This window comes from Cinclus cinclus, chromosome 23 (genome assembly GCF_963662255.1).
Source record: "Cinclus cinclus chromosome 23, bCinCin1.1, whole genome shotgun sequence".
NCBI classification, from domain to species: Eukaryota; Metazoa; Chordata; class Aves; order Passeriformes; family Cinclidae; genus Cinclus; species Cinclus cinclus.
The window spans coordinates 6748630-6766795 of record NC_085068.1 but is presented as its reverse complement, the minus strand read 5'-3'; the positions used below and the strand labels follow the sequence as shown (position 1 = coordinate 6766795).

The window sequence follows — 18166 nt, the reverse complement described above, 5'->3', positions numbered from 1 at the left end:
TCCTGTGCAGAGCCAGGAGTTGGACTCGATGCTCCCCCTTCCCACCGAGCCTGTTCTGTGCTTCTCTGAACGCCTGGAACCCAGGGGAGAGCTGCTGTAAGAACAGCAGCAGTGCCCTCTGCTGCTTCTGCCATCAGCAAAAGCTCTTCACCGAGCGTTTTAATTAAGCTCAGAAGGTTTTAATCAAGCTCAGAAGGTTTTAAACACCAAATATGAACTTTTCCCCTGAGCTCAGTAATGCTGCTCCCACCAGCTCTGTGAGAGCACAGCCAGGTCAGCCGAGTTTTGTCTTTCCCAGGCAATTCCCTGAAGGTGATTTTTACATCTGTTTGGAACACACAAAAAATGGGGTTGTGACTTAACTTTACACATTGGCTGTAAAGACTGATTAGCACAGAAGAAATAATTCCTCCTCCTCGGATTTCGTGTCTGTAAATGAATGAAGAAAATTCACATTTCATCCCGTGAAACCTAAGAGGGCCAGAAGGATGTGGCAGGAGGTGCTCTGCAGGTTTTGCAGAAATATTGTCTGCAACTATTCCCTGTCAATAGCAGCTGTCCATCCCCAAACCACTGAAACACAACGTGCTCTGGGGGACATCTTTGCTGCTAGAAATAATTTACTGGGGAAATTATGGTGTTTGCTCCCTGTGTTCCATCAAAATGGCCTCTCAGCACATGCTTTAACCTACTCCACACCCCACAAATCCACTGAAACCAGTGCCATATATTCCATATATTCCTATATTCTATCGATTTATAGATTCATAATTTCTCCTGTGTTTTTCTAGCCTATATTTTGGTGTCTCATTTGCCCTTGGGTCAAGACTGGACGTCGAGGAAGACCCTTACATTTGCCTTGTGGGTCACTGGGACCAGTTCCCCGGCCAAACTGGGCGCCAGCACCAGGTGGCAGCAGAAGCCGCATGCTGATTCTCTCTCACGGACACGTTTTCCAGAAAAAAAGGAAAATTTTGTCCCTTTATCCAGCACCACAGCGGATTTGTGCTTTTCCTGCTCCTCACGGGAAGATACCTTACACCAAAGGAGTCAAATACAGCAGTTATTGATCAGTTATTGATAAGCAGCATCTGTTTTGTGTGAATAAAAATGTCCCAGCACAGGGCAACACCCACAGCTAAAAAGCTTCTGATGAACTTAAGGGTCTTGTTGCCAACACCTCATATTTGTTTCCTTCTATAAAATCAGGAATTTCAAGCACATTCTGTTGAACATCCCACTGAACCCAAAATTTTAACGTAAGCAACCAGAAATCAAATTATTTTGATATAATTAAGCTGATTGTTAATTACATAGTTATGACTAAAGGCTGGAAGTCAGCCCCCAAATGTCACAAAAGCCTAGGAAAAGCAGCATTTGATGTTCTCAGCACCTGACCACTCATGCAAGGAAAGCTCCTGAATAATTGCTGTGAGTTAGTGCTCAATGCACAGGCTCTGCTCAGGGTCCCCGGGCTGGATCTGAGCCCTCCTGCAAGGGTGGGATACAAATCAAATTCACCTCCACTGTTTCACCACTGGACCCTAAACAGCCCTGCATTAGTGATCGAAGTTGCTGGCTTTGTGACATGGAAAAGGAGGAGAAGGGGGAAAGATCCAAGGTGCTTTCCCATGCTGTGCAGCTGCCCAGTTATGTTATTTTTCAAACAGCCCAGAGAATTATTTTATGGTCTGGCCTCCCTCCACAGGGCTGGGAGTCCACAGAGCATGGGATTAAATCTACTCAACTACCCCCAAAAAATAGCACTGAGGAGGAAGAACTGGCTTAGAAATCCCTGTGCTAAAGCTGCAGAGGATGTCCCACAAAAACTCTGCCAGACACAACCCCTGGGATGATCTAATTAGAATAAACTGTAAAATAAAGAATATTTGTGCTGTCCCTGGCTCACACCCAAATGTGTTATAGTTGCAGGAATGTGATGAAATCCTTTGGGAGGTTTTCAGATGGACAGACATGAAGGCATTGCTTTATCAAAGGGGTTCAAATGGGCATACACAGATTTTCCAATTACTGGATTTCTCAAAAAAAATAAAATGGTTGAGGTAAAGAAGCTTCTTTGTAAACCACCTCACCCTGCAAAAGCAAATATTGCCAATGCTGCTGCTTCCTATTCAAAATATAAACAGTGAGGCACTAGAAATAGGATATAAATAAGTTCAGCTATTCAGAACCAACAGGACAGCAGGGCTTTGAAGTTCCTGGCAGAGGTAGCACTAACCTTAACTGCCTGTTTCCCATCCAGAATGCCCCAGATTTTAATTGATGGGGCTGGTTCAAGTGCTAAGACCTAACAGGATAATTTGGACTCTAAAGGTGAAATAGGCCCAAAAGTTTGGATGTTTTGTTTCTTTTTCAGAGTGGTAAAAGAGAAATTAGCCCTGTTAATTCAAGCTCTACAACTCAATGAGGAACTTTCACTTTCCTATCAGAGCTGAGGTCAGAGGCTGCCTGGCTCCCATCTGGTATTTCTGGTTAAGTTACTCTTGGGTGGATAGAACAGTGACAGGCTTCAAAGAACAGGAATGATCCTTTTGCTTATGAAAGTTTAACCTTCAGTTCTGATAAGCTGTTCCTTGAGGTCTATCTGTAATTGCTCCATTTCCTGCCACCATGGCCGATGCTATCACTTGATTGAAATAAGCCTTGGGAGGAGGGAGGGAGACAGAACAGCTCCAAAGGATCATTTTTTAAATCCCAACATCACTTCTCAGAGCTGCCACTGACAGACACCAGCCTGGCCAATGAATCTCATTTTTCTCCTTGCTGAATGTTCTTGGCTCTCTGGATTTTCTTACAGGCTCACTCACAGCTCATTCCCTGAGCAACTCTGTCACCTGGGTCAAGACTTGCCAAAGTTTCAGAATGCAGTGGGTTAAACACACGTCTGATGCAAGAGGCAGATGAAATATAGAATTGTTCAATTAAGTGATGCAGTCATCCTTGGCAAAGCTCCCAGATCTCTCATTAGTGCAAACTGGTGTCCATCACTCCCAGAGCTGTCACTCCCTGAATACTTATTGTTCATTCAAGGCTCAGATCCCCACCAGGCAAAGAGCAGCAGCTATTTCAGCAGTTAAACAGCTCCTGGGCTCTGGAAAAACCTGCAGGGGTCAGAGGGAAGGTGGAACTGGTGCTCTTAAAGAGCTCAATGTCTCACAACTCCTCTCCTCACCTGCTTTTTGTTGCTTCCGGGGTGGAAGGAATTGTTAAATTCTTAAACACAAGAAAAACACCAATCAGTGTGAGGCTGAATTTTCAGTGATTCCAGGAGGGGGGGTGCCTTCAACTCCAGCTAATACCATCCACTGCCATTTTTACTTGGCTACTGGCAGAAGGGGGTGATGAACTTTGCCTTCCCAATGTGAAGTGAAAGACCCTCAGGTATTAACAGTGAATTCTGAGCACCTTCTGTGTGAGAGAACACAAAACAAAACAACTCAGTTACAAATCTTGAGTAATTTTAAATGTCAGATGTTGTCTCCCATTCACTAAATCCTGTCTGCTTCTTCCCATTGGATTAAGCAGGAGCTCCAGGGAGCCAAGGATCAGACATGATTATTCCCATTGGACTTTCTTTCAGTTCTGCTTATAGTATCCCAGAAAGTAAATCAATAAAGCAAAGATAAGGAACTCTGGTGAAAAATCAATGGAAGTTGAGATAAATATATGCAGTTACGTGTTTTCCAGGATGACTCACCCTGCCAAGCACCAGCCAGGGTAGGAAAGGAGCTGCTGCTGCTGCTGCCTACTGCTCCTCACTCAACAGCTACCCTGATTGTGCAAGAGAAAAAAAAACCCAAACAACCTAAATATTAGAATTCTATACATCTTAAAATGTATTTGCTTTTATAAACGAGGGTTTGGAATGTATGTGATGGGTCTCTCAGGTGCAATAGGAGTGTGTGTGACAGCAAAATCCAAATTTGCACTGCAGAGGGACCTCCCTGCCACAGCACAGGGCACCAGGCTGAGATCAGCACAAGCACCCTGTCAATCAAAATATCTTCATTAGCAACTCCAGATCCTCATTCCTACCTGAAGGAGAGGAGGGAGGCTAAAAAGAGCAGGGATTCTCATCAGGGCTGTGACAGAGCACAGCAAAAAATGTGAGAGGGAGTTCAGGAATACTGGGGAAGAGGGGTTGGAGAAAAATGCAAGGAATCCTTTCTAAATAAGACTTGGATTTAAAGTCATCCAAGAGCCCCTGCTCCAGTTAACTCTGGCTCTTTTTTAACCCCTCCATCTTCACCAACTGAGGTTTTTTACATAAAACACTGGGAAAGAAAATCCCTCCAAAAGTAAACACTGGGGAAAGCTTGTTTTGTTTGTAAGGCCTTATGGAAAAATCTGAATACATTCAGTGGACCCTGGAGACGCAGGAAGGAGGGGTTCCATGTGCAGGAACACGAACTGCAGCCAAATCCAGCACAGGCTGCTCTCTCACACACGTTCTTCCCTGCACTGACCACCCATTCCATGGGCTTTGTACCACCAGATGGAGCTGCACTGTTTGTGCTTTCAAACATTCCTGGGAACTCAGCATCTTCCCATCTTCAGTGCCTTTTTGACATTTTTTCCCCCACCCTTTTAAACAGACTTTTCCCTCCCTCATCTATTTGCCATTTAAAAATCTGTTACATCAAATAAACTTTTCATTTTGCACTTCCAGCTCCCCAGATGATTCCCACTCAGGGTCAATCACATCTCACTGCACTCAGCCAGCAAATGGCTTATGAATAATTAAAGCAGGAAGATTCTCTTTGTTCTATTTTATGACAAAATTGTCTTGGGTTAAGCCAGGAATTACTTGAATGAGTATTGAGCAGGGCTTGTATTCCCCTAAAGGGCAAGCTTGGAGCAGCCAGCTCTCTAAACAATGAAAAGTTCACTCCATTTTTATTCACATTTCTACGGCTTGTTTTTCCCAACTAAGTGAAATACTGGATAATTTTACCAATGCAGTTACTATCCCTTACTTAAAAATATTCACTGGAGACTCTTTGGTATTGATATAAGAAGAAGCTGAGCAGTCTCAGAATGATTCAACTTGCCTTTCCTTTACTAAACTTATTTTGAGTAAGCCCAGATTATAAAAGGAAACAGCAACTCCTGATCTGGGACCTCAAAACTGATCAATATTTGAAGCTTTCCTGCTTCCACTGAATTGATTTAACCCACATTATAAGGGCTACAGCAAGAAATTCTTCCCTTGTCTGCACCACCAGGTTACAGACTGAGCAGGCCAAGTCCAGCTCCAACTGTGGCCCTGTGGCCAGGCCAGGAACGTGCCAGTCATGTTCCATCTGCTGCCAGGAAATGGGAACTGAAGATTGTCCCAGCAGCATTTCCTGCAGAGAGGGTTTAACCTGGGCAATTTAGGCTGGATCAGCAGCCAGGCAGGTCCAGCTCAAATCCCTGGTTCTCCCAGCCCCAGGGAAGGATGAGGAATTCCCATTTAGCAGCAGTTAAGGCTCAGAAGGGTTCTGAGGACAGGACAGCAGCCAGGAGTGGCCAGGAAAAGAGCAGGAGACAGAGCAGAAATGGTTTGACTCACCAGGTAGAACGGACCTAAGCAATGATGTTTAAATCAGCAAGGAAAGAGCACGTGAGGGACGCAGGACAGGTCTGCTGCCATCCCTGGGAGCTGCCAGGGATGTGCCAGGGCCACGGAATGGCACCAGGCCTTGTTCTGCAAGAGGGAAACTGAAAGCTGGGGTTTCATTTTTCAAAACTTCCTCATAACAACCCTGCAACAGAACAAATTCAACTTTCCACATACTTGGGGAGAATTCTTACACCTTGGACTGCAGTGTAAAAAGACCAACTCATTATTGATGGTTAAAGCAGAGGCAGACTCTCAGAAATTACATGAAGGGAAGAAAAAGAGAACAGCACCATGCAAAAATAGCCAGCTGCTGTTAGAACTTGTTCATCAGCCACTTTTTTATTCCTTCCCCTCCAATGTGAATGCATGGTTACACCTACACTAAAAAGTGTTAATCATGAAACTACACAGGATCCTGCCTTGCTGCAGACCAAGGCACACAGCTCAGCACGGGTGACAGGTTTTATTATTCTTTATTTACTCTGCCACTTCCCAGAAACCAGATTATTCTATTTTTATCTCCTACAGGGCATGATTCAATCAGTCATTTTAAGTGTGTTTCACAGCTGATTTAAAACACTCCAGGGGACTTCATGGTCAAAAGGTAGAATGCCCAACTCCATTTCTTTTTTTCTGCTGGTAGTAGAACCTCAGATCTTTTATTTAATTCATGAAGAAATTAAAAGCCCTGAGGGGCACAGAAAATGCTAAAGGTCTTAACTCAAGGTCCTGGGATTGAGAAATCTGTTCTCTCTTCCTTCACCCCTTCCCTGAAACTCCATGAGAGGATTCCAACCCCATTCTCACAGATGTGTTCTCATGTCACAGAATCTGAACCAGAAATATGAAATTAGCCCCAGAAATTCACCAGCAGCTGGGGGAAGCTGCTCTTTGGAACCACATCCCACAACTATCTCCAACTCAGAATCTTTTCAAAGCCCACAGGAGGAGCTTGTAGGTAAGATTACATAAATAGTTTTGAGTTGGGTATATCCTAAAACAAAAGGGAGTTTTGGCCCAGACCTAAGAGCTCAGAGCTGCTGCCTTTGCACACCCATTTTTCTCTAGTAGCAGCTCTCTGAATAACCAAACACACAATCACAGATGTTTAAATCAAATTAAATTTTCGTATTTAACACAAAAATAAAGAATAGTAAGAGGCAACTGCAACTGTTGGCAATTCAAGTAAATCCCAAAGGGCTGCACATGAGCCTCCTGACACAAGACATCACTGTCCGGGCAGGTTATCGCCAGCACAGGCAGGACATGGAAATTTCACACATGGATTGAGATTAAGGAAGGTAAGACAGATCACTGATTTTATTACAGACCAGACAGAGTCACATATTAAACATCCTTTGGCATAAAAATGTTCCACGTGAGTGGAAACTCCACAACTACAGCATTTGGAATTGCAAACCACCAAACCTGAATTCCCAAATTTAAGCATTTCTAGCCATGAGCTACTTACCAGTCTCGTGCAGCTCAAAAGCCCAGTGTTCACAGTTCGGTAATGGTGCTGGTTAAGTAATGTCACCATCAGATTTTCCATACTCCCAGCTTTTAAAAACCTCTCCATTGAGGCTGAGAATGTTTAGTATGAGATCAAACCATGGATTTGGAATTTCTCTTGGATGATGTGAAATGAGGGCAAACCCAGATTTTTTTAGACCAGAACGAGAGATGGGACTTGACCCACTAAAACCACAAAACCCTCAAGTCAACCAATACCAAACTGTTGAAACCAAATTGTTGAACCAACTGCTTTTTAACACTTCACTTCAGCAATCTGCTTTCTCTGAGAATAAAATCATTTAAAAAAATTAAATAAAACTCTGCCTCATAGAGACTTTATTCTTACTGAGAATGAAAATGACTTCTTACCCTGTCAATCTAACAGTGCCAACAGAGCTGCTGTGGCCAGATCCTCACGTGGCAGGAACACAAAGATGTTCCGCTCAATTCTTTTCCTATTAAAGGACACAAAATTTTAGAAGAAGTTATTCATCATTTTGCTTTGATTTCCTGTTTCAGGTGTTCCACTCCTATAGCACAAACCATTTTTGTGATGTGCACCTCATGAAAAGGACTGGCTGTTTGAATCTGGAGTTAAGTGCATACTCTGCCCAATAATTGACTGTTAATCATTTAAAAAACACCAAACCATTTCCTGGGGACAGCATTCCCTCCTCCTGTGTGCTTATTTCACAACTCAGATGATGTTCTGCACGTTGAACAATAAGCTGCAAAACAGATCAGTCCAAACTCATGTCAAACTGCTTTATTACATCTTAAATAACATTACATTTTAATATAGTATCTATCTTGCATCCAGCTTTCTTGAAGTACACTGACTTTAAAATTAAATACAAAAGGTGAAGAGGGATACAGGGCGTGGAGAAAGCTCTACAGAGTAGTTTCATGAAAGGGAGTAAGAGGGAACTCATCTTTTATGCCAAATCCAGGCCTAACGCACAATTACAGCACATTTTTTGTACAGAATGTTGCAGAAAAAACAAAATGGAGAAAAGCTACTACTGCTGCTAGGAAGGAGCATTTCTGGATACAGTGAGAAGATAGGAAAGAACAATCTGCTGTCCAAACACTGCTGCTTTTAACATTTTATTTGAAAAGAAAGCCAGGAAAACCTGCTCATTACAAAAATGACTCTGATCAGATGCAAAGGACTCATCCTGCAAGAGGAACTGGCTGTGAGGAACTGATTTATAAAGAAGATGGTCTAGGTTCCCTCCTCCCACACCCCAGAATCTTTGACAGCGATTGTTTGAACAGGCTGTTTCTTCTTCTTCTTTTTTTTTTTTTTTTTTTTTTTTTTAAAAAAAAAAAAAAAAAAAAAAAAAGTGACTTACCACGCTACTCCAAAACGTGCATAGCTTTGTACTGGAGTTCTTCATAGATTTATGCACAGAGTAGCAACAATAAATGAATACAGCGACAATGGTTACAGTTTTTAAACAGGTTATTTCTTCAAAGAAAAAACATCTAAGGACTTAGTCCAATATGCACTTTTTAGCATTTCTACAGCATGCGATTCTAAGAGTAAACCCACCCAATATGGCAAACAATCAAAAAAGGTTTTTTTTTTTCTGTTTAACTTAGAAAGTTCAAGATCATTATTTTCAAAACATTGATTTGTACATCATTTCATACACAAAGAATTGACTCAATACCCAAGTGTAGGATAGGTCTCTTTTGAAAACAGAGATTCCTGGTTGTTGAGACTTATAGGATAGTGTTAGGATATATAAACTGCCCTTCCAAGTGGACAAACCAAAACAGATTAAAAAAATCAGTGTGGTGAAAAAGGGGGGGCAGGAGGGACCAAGGATTGCATTTGTAATCCATAAAAGGTGAAAGGATTCTTTAAACAAGCATTCATTACCTTTTACAGCATGTGCTTGGTTACCTTACTGCTTAACATTATCCTATATATGCCAAGTTTTGTGCAACAATTATCTGTGATACTAGAAAATAAAAATAAAAAAAATTAGGGACTAAATTTACAGCGTTAACAACCCCCAGGTGCTCTGGGCTAGGACTCCCTTGTTTTGCTCAATTAAATACATAAGGAAATGTATTTAAAAAGGAAACTTGAAAAAAATCCTGCTACAAACATGACTTTAAAATTTGCAAGTGTGTGAGATAAAGTCCTTAACTTCAACTTGGAAACTACAGTGAAAGCTAACTGTTTCACAATTATGCTCAAGTTTATTTTCTGGTCATGCTTTTTATGATAGTGTTTCATTTGTTTTTAAATTCTCAAGACAAAAAAAATGGTCCCAAAAGGAATGCACAATTTCATTTTGCTTACAACACAGAAATTCTTCTTGGAAAGGTAATTGTGCTCTTCATTTCAGCAACAGGAGACGGAAAAGATCTTGCCCTTTGAAGTTGGGGAGGATGGGGGTCCAAGTTAGTATGGTTGGATTGGATATGCTATCGTTTTTAATTTTCAACCGTTGGAAACTTCTTCCAGTCGTGGAGTCCGCCGCTCTTCTGGCACACAGAAACATCTGGTGAGAGTGGCACTTTGAGAAACTGCAAACAAGTGGCACCTCTGCTGTACCCACCACTGACACAACCAGGCATTATCCCCCCACCCCTTTCCCAAGGACATTTATTTGTTTACTCATAAAACCCACACAGGAAAAGTACAGCAGTCAAAAATTTGCCACCAGAAAAATGTCAGCGCATACATTAAAATAATGATCATTTAAACCCCCCAAAATGCTCAGGTCTGCTCCTCAATGATTTCCTGACCTGAATGATGCCCAAAGCAGCCTTAACAAGTTGGGGACTCACCTACTTCAGTTCCAGATCTTGAGGAAGCTGTCCCATGACCCTGTTGCCACTGCCATGCCATCATCAGTCACACCTAAGCAACTGACACGGTTATCGTGACCAGCAAGGACACCTAGAAATGAGAAATGGAACAAAAAAATTGTATTTGGTGATTTCCTGTCTGTTCAAGTTATACCACAGCACATTTGGAATAGCCAAGCTCTAGAGTCAAAAATCCTGAACAAACACGGCTGGAATTTTTAAATGCCTTTGGTTCTGCAAGCACAGACTCAGGACAGAGCTGGGTTCTCAAGGGGGTAATTCAGTAAATGCATTACTCCAAAATTTTTTCATATTATACTGGTCTCCCATGAGTTGTGAAGTGACAGCCCTGAAGATTCTGACAATGTCACTACAAACATGTACTACACAGCTTTTGTTCCTGACCACAGTGATAAAGAGCAGTTAAATTTTACAAAATTCTTACATTTGTAAAAATTTTTCTTTTAAAACCAAAGTTAAACTGAATTATGTTATGAACTCTAAAAGCATTTTTCATCCAATTTTCTCTTACTACATTCACAAGACAGACTCCTCCATACAATCTATTTGTCAATATGGAGATCTAATACAATTCAATTATAGCACCATTAAAAGAAAGAATTGAGACACTAAGCAGAAAAATTAAGGGAGACAACATTTTCCTCCATCCCCTTTAATTTAACAGCTTCAAGGAGGTAAAAAGAAAACCTAATTATGTTCAAGCTTTCCAGTCCACAGCACTGAGCCAAGATATTCTTGATGGACTTGAAATTAATCTTTCTATACATGAATTAGAGTGCTCACAGGACTCTCCTCATTCTCCCAGTAGCAACAGGAACTGCTGCAATTCGGTAAGACAAATTCAGCACCAAGAAGTCTTAAATACTTGTACTGAATACACAACCACAAAGGTGTTTAATACAGAAGTCCTAATATCAGAAGATGCAGAGTGTTTAATATCAGAAGTGCCGAATCTGCCCAGCAATCTGAAGCCTTGGAACATTTCAATATGCAGAGTATTTTTCTCACCTCCTATTCTGATGAGAACAATGAAACACTTGTGGCCTAATTTGTACCTTTTTTCCAACAAAAGTTTTCATTTTAAAGAACTGAAGTTAAATTCTCTTCATCTTTGGACCATGAATTTCATGTTTGTTTCCTCAAAAGATAAAGTCCAGAGTCTGCTGCTCTGCTGGTTGTCTCTACAACTACTGTTACTAATACCAGGAAAAAAATTCTTGTGCATAAATAGTATCATTAATGTTGAATTGCTTTGAATAGTTAATGCATAAACAAAGCCATAAAGTCTAAAAAAGAATATCCCTCCACCCCAAGCCCTTGTTTTTAATGGCAATCTTCCTGTTCTCAAGCATCCATCTTTAAGCAGGATTCCAATGGATTTGTACCATCACTGGGCAGCCTAAAAACGTTTTTCAGGAAGTTCTGAAGTTGAGACAGCATGTGCTGACAGATTTGTGCACGAGACTCAATTCACCCATTCAGCATCACAGAAGCAGAGGTTGCAAAAGGCCACCAAGGCCATCAAGTCCAACCTGTGGCTGGTCCCCACCTTGTCACCCTGCCCAGAGCACCGAGTGCCACATCCAGGTGTACCTGGGACACCTCCAGGGGCGGGGACCCCAACCAAATGTCCACAGCGAGTTTGCAATATTCAACCCCATGCATTTACCTGCTCTATCAGCTTTCAGCGTGTCCCACACGTTGCAGTTGAAGTCGTCATACCCAGCTAGGAGCAGACGGCCACTCTTGGAAAATGCTACAGAGGTGATGCCACAGATGATGTTGTCATGGGAATAAACCATCAGCTCCTGGTCAGCCCGCAGGTCGAAGAGCCGGCACGTGGCATCGTCCGAGCCCGTGGCAAAGGCGTTGCCGTTGGGGAAGAACTTCATGGGGGAGGAAAAATAAAATACAAATGGTTTCAGATTTGATCCCTCTGCATCACATCAGAGCACAGCAAACGAGAGGCTGCACCTCTCCATGCCGGGATATGGGCAAAGCCAGAGGAGAAATTCAAGAACGAACACCCCGCTTCCATTCACCACAAGTTTGAGGTCATTCTCTCACTTCTACAAACTTATTTTAAAAACCCTGAAAATACTTCCTCATGCTGAAGAGCAGAGAGCAGAGAAATAGAAGATGCTAAAGGAAGCAGCTACATACACAGATGGCATTGATGTCTGACTCGTGGCCGGTGAAGGTTTGCCGGCACATTCCTTCTCTAACATCCCACAGTTTGGCAGAGGCATCGCAGGCACCAGAAACAAAACACCGGGCATCAGGGGCAAGGGACAAACTCATCACATCTCCAGTGTGCCCAGTAAATGTGGTTGTCTGCTGACCAGTTTCTATGTCCCAGAGAGCACTGGAAAGAATAATTAAAGAGGCAAAAATCAACACGTTTGTGCTCCTTCCTACGGTCTTTTTACCACTGCTGAAGTAAAAATTCAAGTATTAACAATATTGATACTGACAATAGAAATAAACATTTTTGGTTGAACTATTTGGCTGTTGCAGATTAACTGTGCATAGAAGACCTTATAGCTATCCTTAATTTTAAAACACTGTGGGGTTTTAAGTTGAAAAACACTGGAAAAAACTGGTGACTGGCACTGAGGGCTGCTCATCCCAAGGTACTCTGCCATGGCTGTTATCCAGTACTACCACTGCTTCATTTGAAGCAGCAGTGGTAAGGCTACAGCAAAAGCTGAGCCAGCATTTCTCATTTTTATAAACTCAGAAAGGATGAGTAACTTTGTGAATTATGTCTGATCTTAAAGTTGCAAGTCAGCCAAATCACTACTACAGTGATAATTAAGAGTATAAAAGGATGAAAGAACACTATCACCTCCTTAAGAAGAGGTCCAAACACTTCAGGAAGTTGGGATTTTTAATTTCTGTCATTTCTCAGCAAACCATCAGCAGAGCCATCAGCAGCAAGTTCAAACCAGGCAAACAAGAGATGCCTGTACTTTATCAAAGTCTTTTGAGGCTTGGCTGAACTGAGGTGATGTCAAGCACAGCTGCAATTACTACAGAACTCCAGAAGAAGCTGTATTCTCTTACAAAGAGCACCATTTCTACAAACCCTCTCATTTCATTACGGTTTTTTGGGTTCTCTAAATACCAACACATACTGAGAAACATTTTTGGTTTCAATCCCATATATATTCCACAGCTGCTCAGAATCAGTGGACTAATACACATAATACATTCAAATAGACTGGCATTGTGACAGGTATTTATTAGACAACCTTCGCTGCAAGTGCTGCTGCCTGGGAGAACTGCAATGCTTTTAAGAAATAGATATAATAGAAAAATCCATGAAAAAAAGATGGAGGCCCTTTTTAGTTCAGAAACCAGAATTTATGAAGATACACACCTACATTCTCCTTAAAAAACCCAACTATTGTCACTGGAGAATATTTTCTAGGAGCTCTTCTGAGTAACAACATTAACTACATTCTGTATGAGAAATATCCAAACATGACTTTTAAAGTAATAAATACTGAATACAAGAAGAGTTTTGAGGAAAATCATTAGTCTAATACAGTTATTTCTGAAAGTCAAATAGTTACATGAGGAAAAAAATTCCCAGAACATCTTAACACAGAATTAGGACAGACTCTTCAGAACATGGGCACAAGGCAACAGCCAAAGCTCACAGAGTTGAAATTGCCAGCAAAAAGTGACATATGAGCAGTTATCACCAGAGTCCTGTGGGTGATGATGAAGTTTGTGAAGGACAAAGTTTCCTTCAGGCACAGAAAATGGATTAGAAAAGCCCTTCCTGACAGTGCTGTCCCCGTGTCCCAGCTTACCAAGTGGTGTCGCCAGAGCTGGTGACAATCTGATTATCATCCAGGAAACGACAGCAGGACAAGTACCCTGGAAAAAGAATAAAAGGGGCACAAATAAGGCCAGAGATTACCCTTCAAAGGCAAATTGGTTTGCTAATAAGCTGCTTCCTTCCTCTCCTGAAGCTGCAGCAAGAAACGCTAAAAGCCTAAAATGCAACAGATCATTTCTGTAAAGGAACCTGCCATGTTTTGGACAAAATGTGGTTTGGCTCTTTAGAGACCACCCCAACCCAACCAGAGGAAGGGGGACAAAATTGTGGAATCCACTGGCCAAGCTGGGGAGGAGTCCAAGCCTGAACTGCACACACTCAGCTTTGTAACAAAGTGCATCTCAGTGTCACTGCATCCAGCAGCAACAAGTGCTGGTGAGCTCAGCTATATCAGACACTGAGGAAAAATAAACTGCACTCCTGGTCAGTACAAAGACCTGAGCATGGACATTGCATGTTTCCCAACAGCAGCATCAAAGAATTTCATCTGATTGCTCTGAAGCATCTTTTTTCCTGAAATCCCGTCTGCCAAACCATCAGTGGAACCACTCTGATTACAGAATAAGCTTGCCTGCCAACCACCTCCATTTCTCAAAGCACAGAATTCAAACTACAGCAGAAAATAGGAAAACCTGCAAACATCAACTTCCAGCTCTAAGTTTTTGCTCAATTTTACAGTAGAAAAAACTGCTTAGAAACATTTAAAACCAAGCAGTCTGCAGCTAAGGTGAGGAAAGAAGTAGATCATTACTAGGAAATTATATTTAAAGGATTTTTTTTTTAAATCTTCACGGTGCTGAGGTAATTCTGAGCAGCACTCACCTGTGTGCCCAGCGAGCTCACGGCTGACACGGACATTCCCTTCACGAGTTTTCAAGTTATAAATGGAGCAGATGTTGTCAAGCCCACCACAAGCCACGTAATTCCCAGAGGGAGCATATGCACAAGTCATGACCCAGGAGGAGCGCAGGGGAATCGCATGCACCTGAAACAGAAACAGGGATGGATTGCAGCTGCAAAAACTGCATTCAGTGATGCACCAAAAGGAAGTTCTTCACCTGGGTCTCAAGGCAGGCATCGTGTTTCTGGCAGAGAAGCAAGAATAAAACAGCTGTTTGACTACCAAACTATTTTGAGGGTAACTTGCACATGAAGCTCGTCAGAACAAGTAGTGACGTAATAAAACCTCAGATTTGCTTTTCCTGAATCCAGTTTCATCAGCAATTTTGGTCCAAAGTGAATTATTTCATTTCAGTGCTCTGATTACTATTGGTTTATTATAGGTTCAGGAAAATATTGACTTCCAAGCACAGTCAGCAGAACTGCCAATTCCAGGCTTAGATGCTGTGAATGAACAAGTAAGGAAATCGCTGCTTCCACTGCCATTTAAATCCTTCTTTGGAAACCCACTGCAAGCAATCAAGCTTCACATTTAAATAACTACCCCATGTTTCCTTGTCATCCTGTGCTCAAAGAACTTTTTTTAGATAATTATGGAAGATAAACCTGTTCTGTCTTGTTAACTCATTATCTTCATCCCTTAAATTTGTTCATAAAGTCTTTAGGAAAGGGCTGGTGCCCTTGGACAAATGGTGATATTTCATGCAATATTAACAATGTGCCTGAATTCCTTAAAAAAAAAAATCTCATTAGAAGCAGAGGAACAACCAGGAATCAGTGATCCTGCAGCAAAGAGCAGTTACAAAAACCCCAACCCTGTCCTAAAACCACAACCAGTTCATTTTTGGAGTCTTCTACCAAGGAACTATTTGGAATATTCACTTTGAGCCATTTTATTTTATCATTAGGCAAAGATCAAATCGTGACAACACTGTATGTTGTTACCTCCAGTGTGTGCTGGAACTGCCAAAAGAATATTGCATGGATTAATTAGCATTGATGTAAGAATTGAAGATATCAATACAGAAATCATAGCACGCAGCGATGATTTCACCATTCTACAGCAGTCACAGTAATTTAGGTGACATTTACCTGCAGGCTGAGGTCAAAGGATGAGGATGAAGGTAAAAAGGAGAAGATTTATTTTAAATTTGCAAACCATATTGTAGTAACTTTTTAGTGAAGTGATGCCATTTGCTCCAGTGCACTGGTAACATCGATTTTAATGCTGTGAGGAGCTAAGTTAGGAAAATTTATTTATAATAAAGCCAGTTCCATGCATGAGATTTAAGCAGCTCTGTCAACTTAACCACAAGGGGCTACCTGGGAATTGTTGCCAGCCCTGTAACAGTGGTCATGATCAGTACATACCAACAACTGTCAAATGAAAGTAAAAGTAGTCCTGAACTGCCTCATGTGATTGCAGCCACGAAGTGATGACTCATTAGAACATGTCAGGTCTTTCAGGACTTCACTGCAGACAACAAATTAATCTGGCTATGCTGAAATCTCTGCCCCTTCTGGTGCAAGATGCTCATCACTGCCTGCTCTCTGGTAATAACTTTTCTGCAGTATCAAAACAAATCAAAACATTCTTTAGAAGGAAATCTTTCCTTGTCCTCCATTTGTTGTGCACGTTTTCACACACTGAGGACACCGCTGTGCTCTTTATACACAACTTGACTGTTTTGGACAATTCAAAATTTGGATTTAGGATTAGGAAAGCAATAGAGCCAAAATGATGATGGGCAATACTTCCTTCTGATGCATTCACAACTGAATCACGCAGCAATGGATCAGCTGGCCTTACCTTGTTTGTAGTATAGCTGTCCCAAATTATAAGTTTGCCATCCTGGGAGGCACTAACTAGAAGCCTAGGGAGGAAACAGGAGGGAAACACAATCATTGTGGGCAGCCAAGGAACACCTTTGTGATGAACGTTGTAAAGAAAAGAGAATGACAGCAGCTGATACCAGTGGCATTTAGTTTCTCTTTAAATGAATCAGTAGTTAACAGAAAAGGAACAAAAGGAAAAAAAAGACAACCGATAATGGCATCTACTCTATTTCCACAGCTCCTCAGAATTCATGTGGTACCACTACTGTATTTTCAGGCAAGTAGACAAGGACTGGGGTTTTGGCATCAAATGTAGGCTTGGATTACAGAAACTTGGAGGAAAACTCAGGCCTTCAGTGTTTGACTCCTCTCAGACTCCCCAACTTCTCTCAGAATTATTAATTCCACGTGGTCCCAAGGCCAGTACACTCAACTTTCTAGAGAGCAGTGAAGCCACAGGACCCAGTTTTGTACCCACCTGGAATCAGTCCCCCAGTGCATTGCATAAATTTTGGCCAGGTGTCCCCGGAGTGTTCTCCTAGTGCGCATCTGGATTCTCCCCACTGGGTCGATATTGGCTGTGATCTGGAACAGGAAAAAGTCACACACTGAGTTTTTCCCTTCACTGTTCACAAATAAAATCTCATACACAGTTCCCACAGTCCCACATTCTCAGTATTTTATTTGTTTTAAAAACTGCCCTTTCACAAGTAATGTCATGTTAAGTATTGTGTCCTCATCACACGACCCAAGCAGCCTATTGCATTTATAAACACTCCCAGAAAATGTTTTCTTTAGGTTGTATCTTCTTAGACTTGTAGGATTTCAGACCTTTGATCTGGGTTTTTTCCTCCTGCACAGATAAATGTGGCAGACATTGAAGCAGTTTAACCTCAGCAAGCCTTATGGTTCTGATTATCAGGGTAGCAACAGTATTGCTCCCTGCTCCAGGGCTGAGCATTATTTTCCATTAAGCAGCAGAAATGTGCCCTGAGTCACCCAAAGAAATCACTGCTCAAGGCCACTGCTCTCAGGAACTGGACAAACATGTACTTATTTCTGGAAGAAAACACCCAAAGGCAAAATAAAAAAAAATTGCTACAGGAGGCAAAACCAAAATCACTTGCATGCACCTTCTTACACAGCATTTTCTTTTTGTAAGGGAGGCATATTTTCTTAATTCCTGTTAAACTCTGAAATACTTACCTGAGCCAGGGTGGCATCTGCACATGCTTTCCTAGCATCCTGCAAGAGAAGGAAATTAGAGAAATTGGATGGAGTTCTGTACATTTCTTTCTCTGCTTTATCAAGTTGATTAAGGCCCCTGAACCCAAGGTTCAGAAAATATCTCTGCTTGTCACCCAGAAGAGGACCCATCCTAATAGCAGCATTACCATAATACACTGCCTGCTGTCAACACACACTGTGCATTTACCTTTGAAATGTCTTCCTCTTTTGGGAGAAAGGCAACATGACTTTCACCACAAAGACACTCAAGCAGTGGACTGCTTGTCCAGAGGCTGTGCAGTCTCCAACCTCAGAGGTTTTTAAGAGCTTACTGGACAAAGCTCTGACAAACTTTATCACTG

At 41.7% G+C, this 18166-nt stretch overlaps 1 protein-coding gene across 2 annotated transcripts in view; it reads right to left on the bottom strand.

Annotated features, from left to right (window-relative positions):
* Positions 1-7898: 7898 nt before the first annotated feature.
* GNB1 (G protein subunit beta 1) overlaps positions 7899-18166 on the bottom strand; it is a 34813-nt gene continuing 24545 nt past the window's right edge. The window contains exons 4-12 of one of the 2 annotated variants that reach the window (XM_062507602.1): positions 17784-17822; positions 17056-17162; positions 16552-16615; positions 14664-14826; positions 13813-13879; positions 12155-12356; positions 11661-11877; positions 9950-10061; positions 7899-9660 (exon numbers count right to left, since the gene is read on the bottom strand). In XM_062507602.1, the coding sequence (XP_062363586.1) occupies positions 9955-10061; positions 11661-11877; positions 12155-12356; positions 13813-13879; positions 14664-14826; positions 16552-16615; positions 17056-17162; positions 17784-17822 (966 nt within the window). In that variant the 3' untranslated portion in view covers positions 7899-9660; positions 9950-9954. The remainder of the gene's footprint in view (positions 9661-9949; positions 10062-11660; positions 11878-12154; positions 12357-13812; positions 13880-14663; positions 14827-16551; positions 16616-17055; positions 17163-17783; positions 17823-18166) is intronic. The other variant, XM_062507603.1, reaches the window with a different exon arrangement.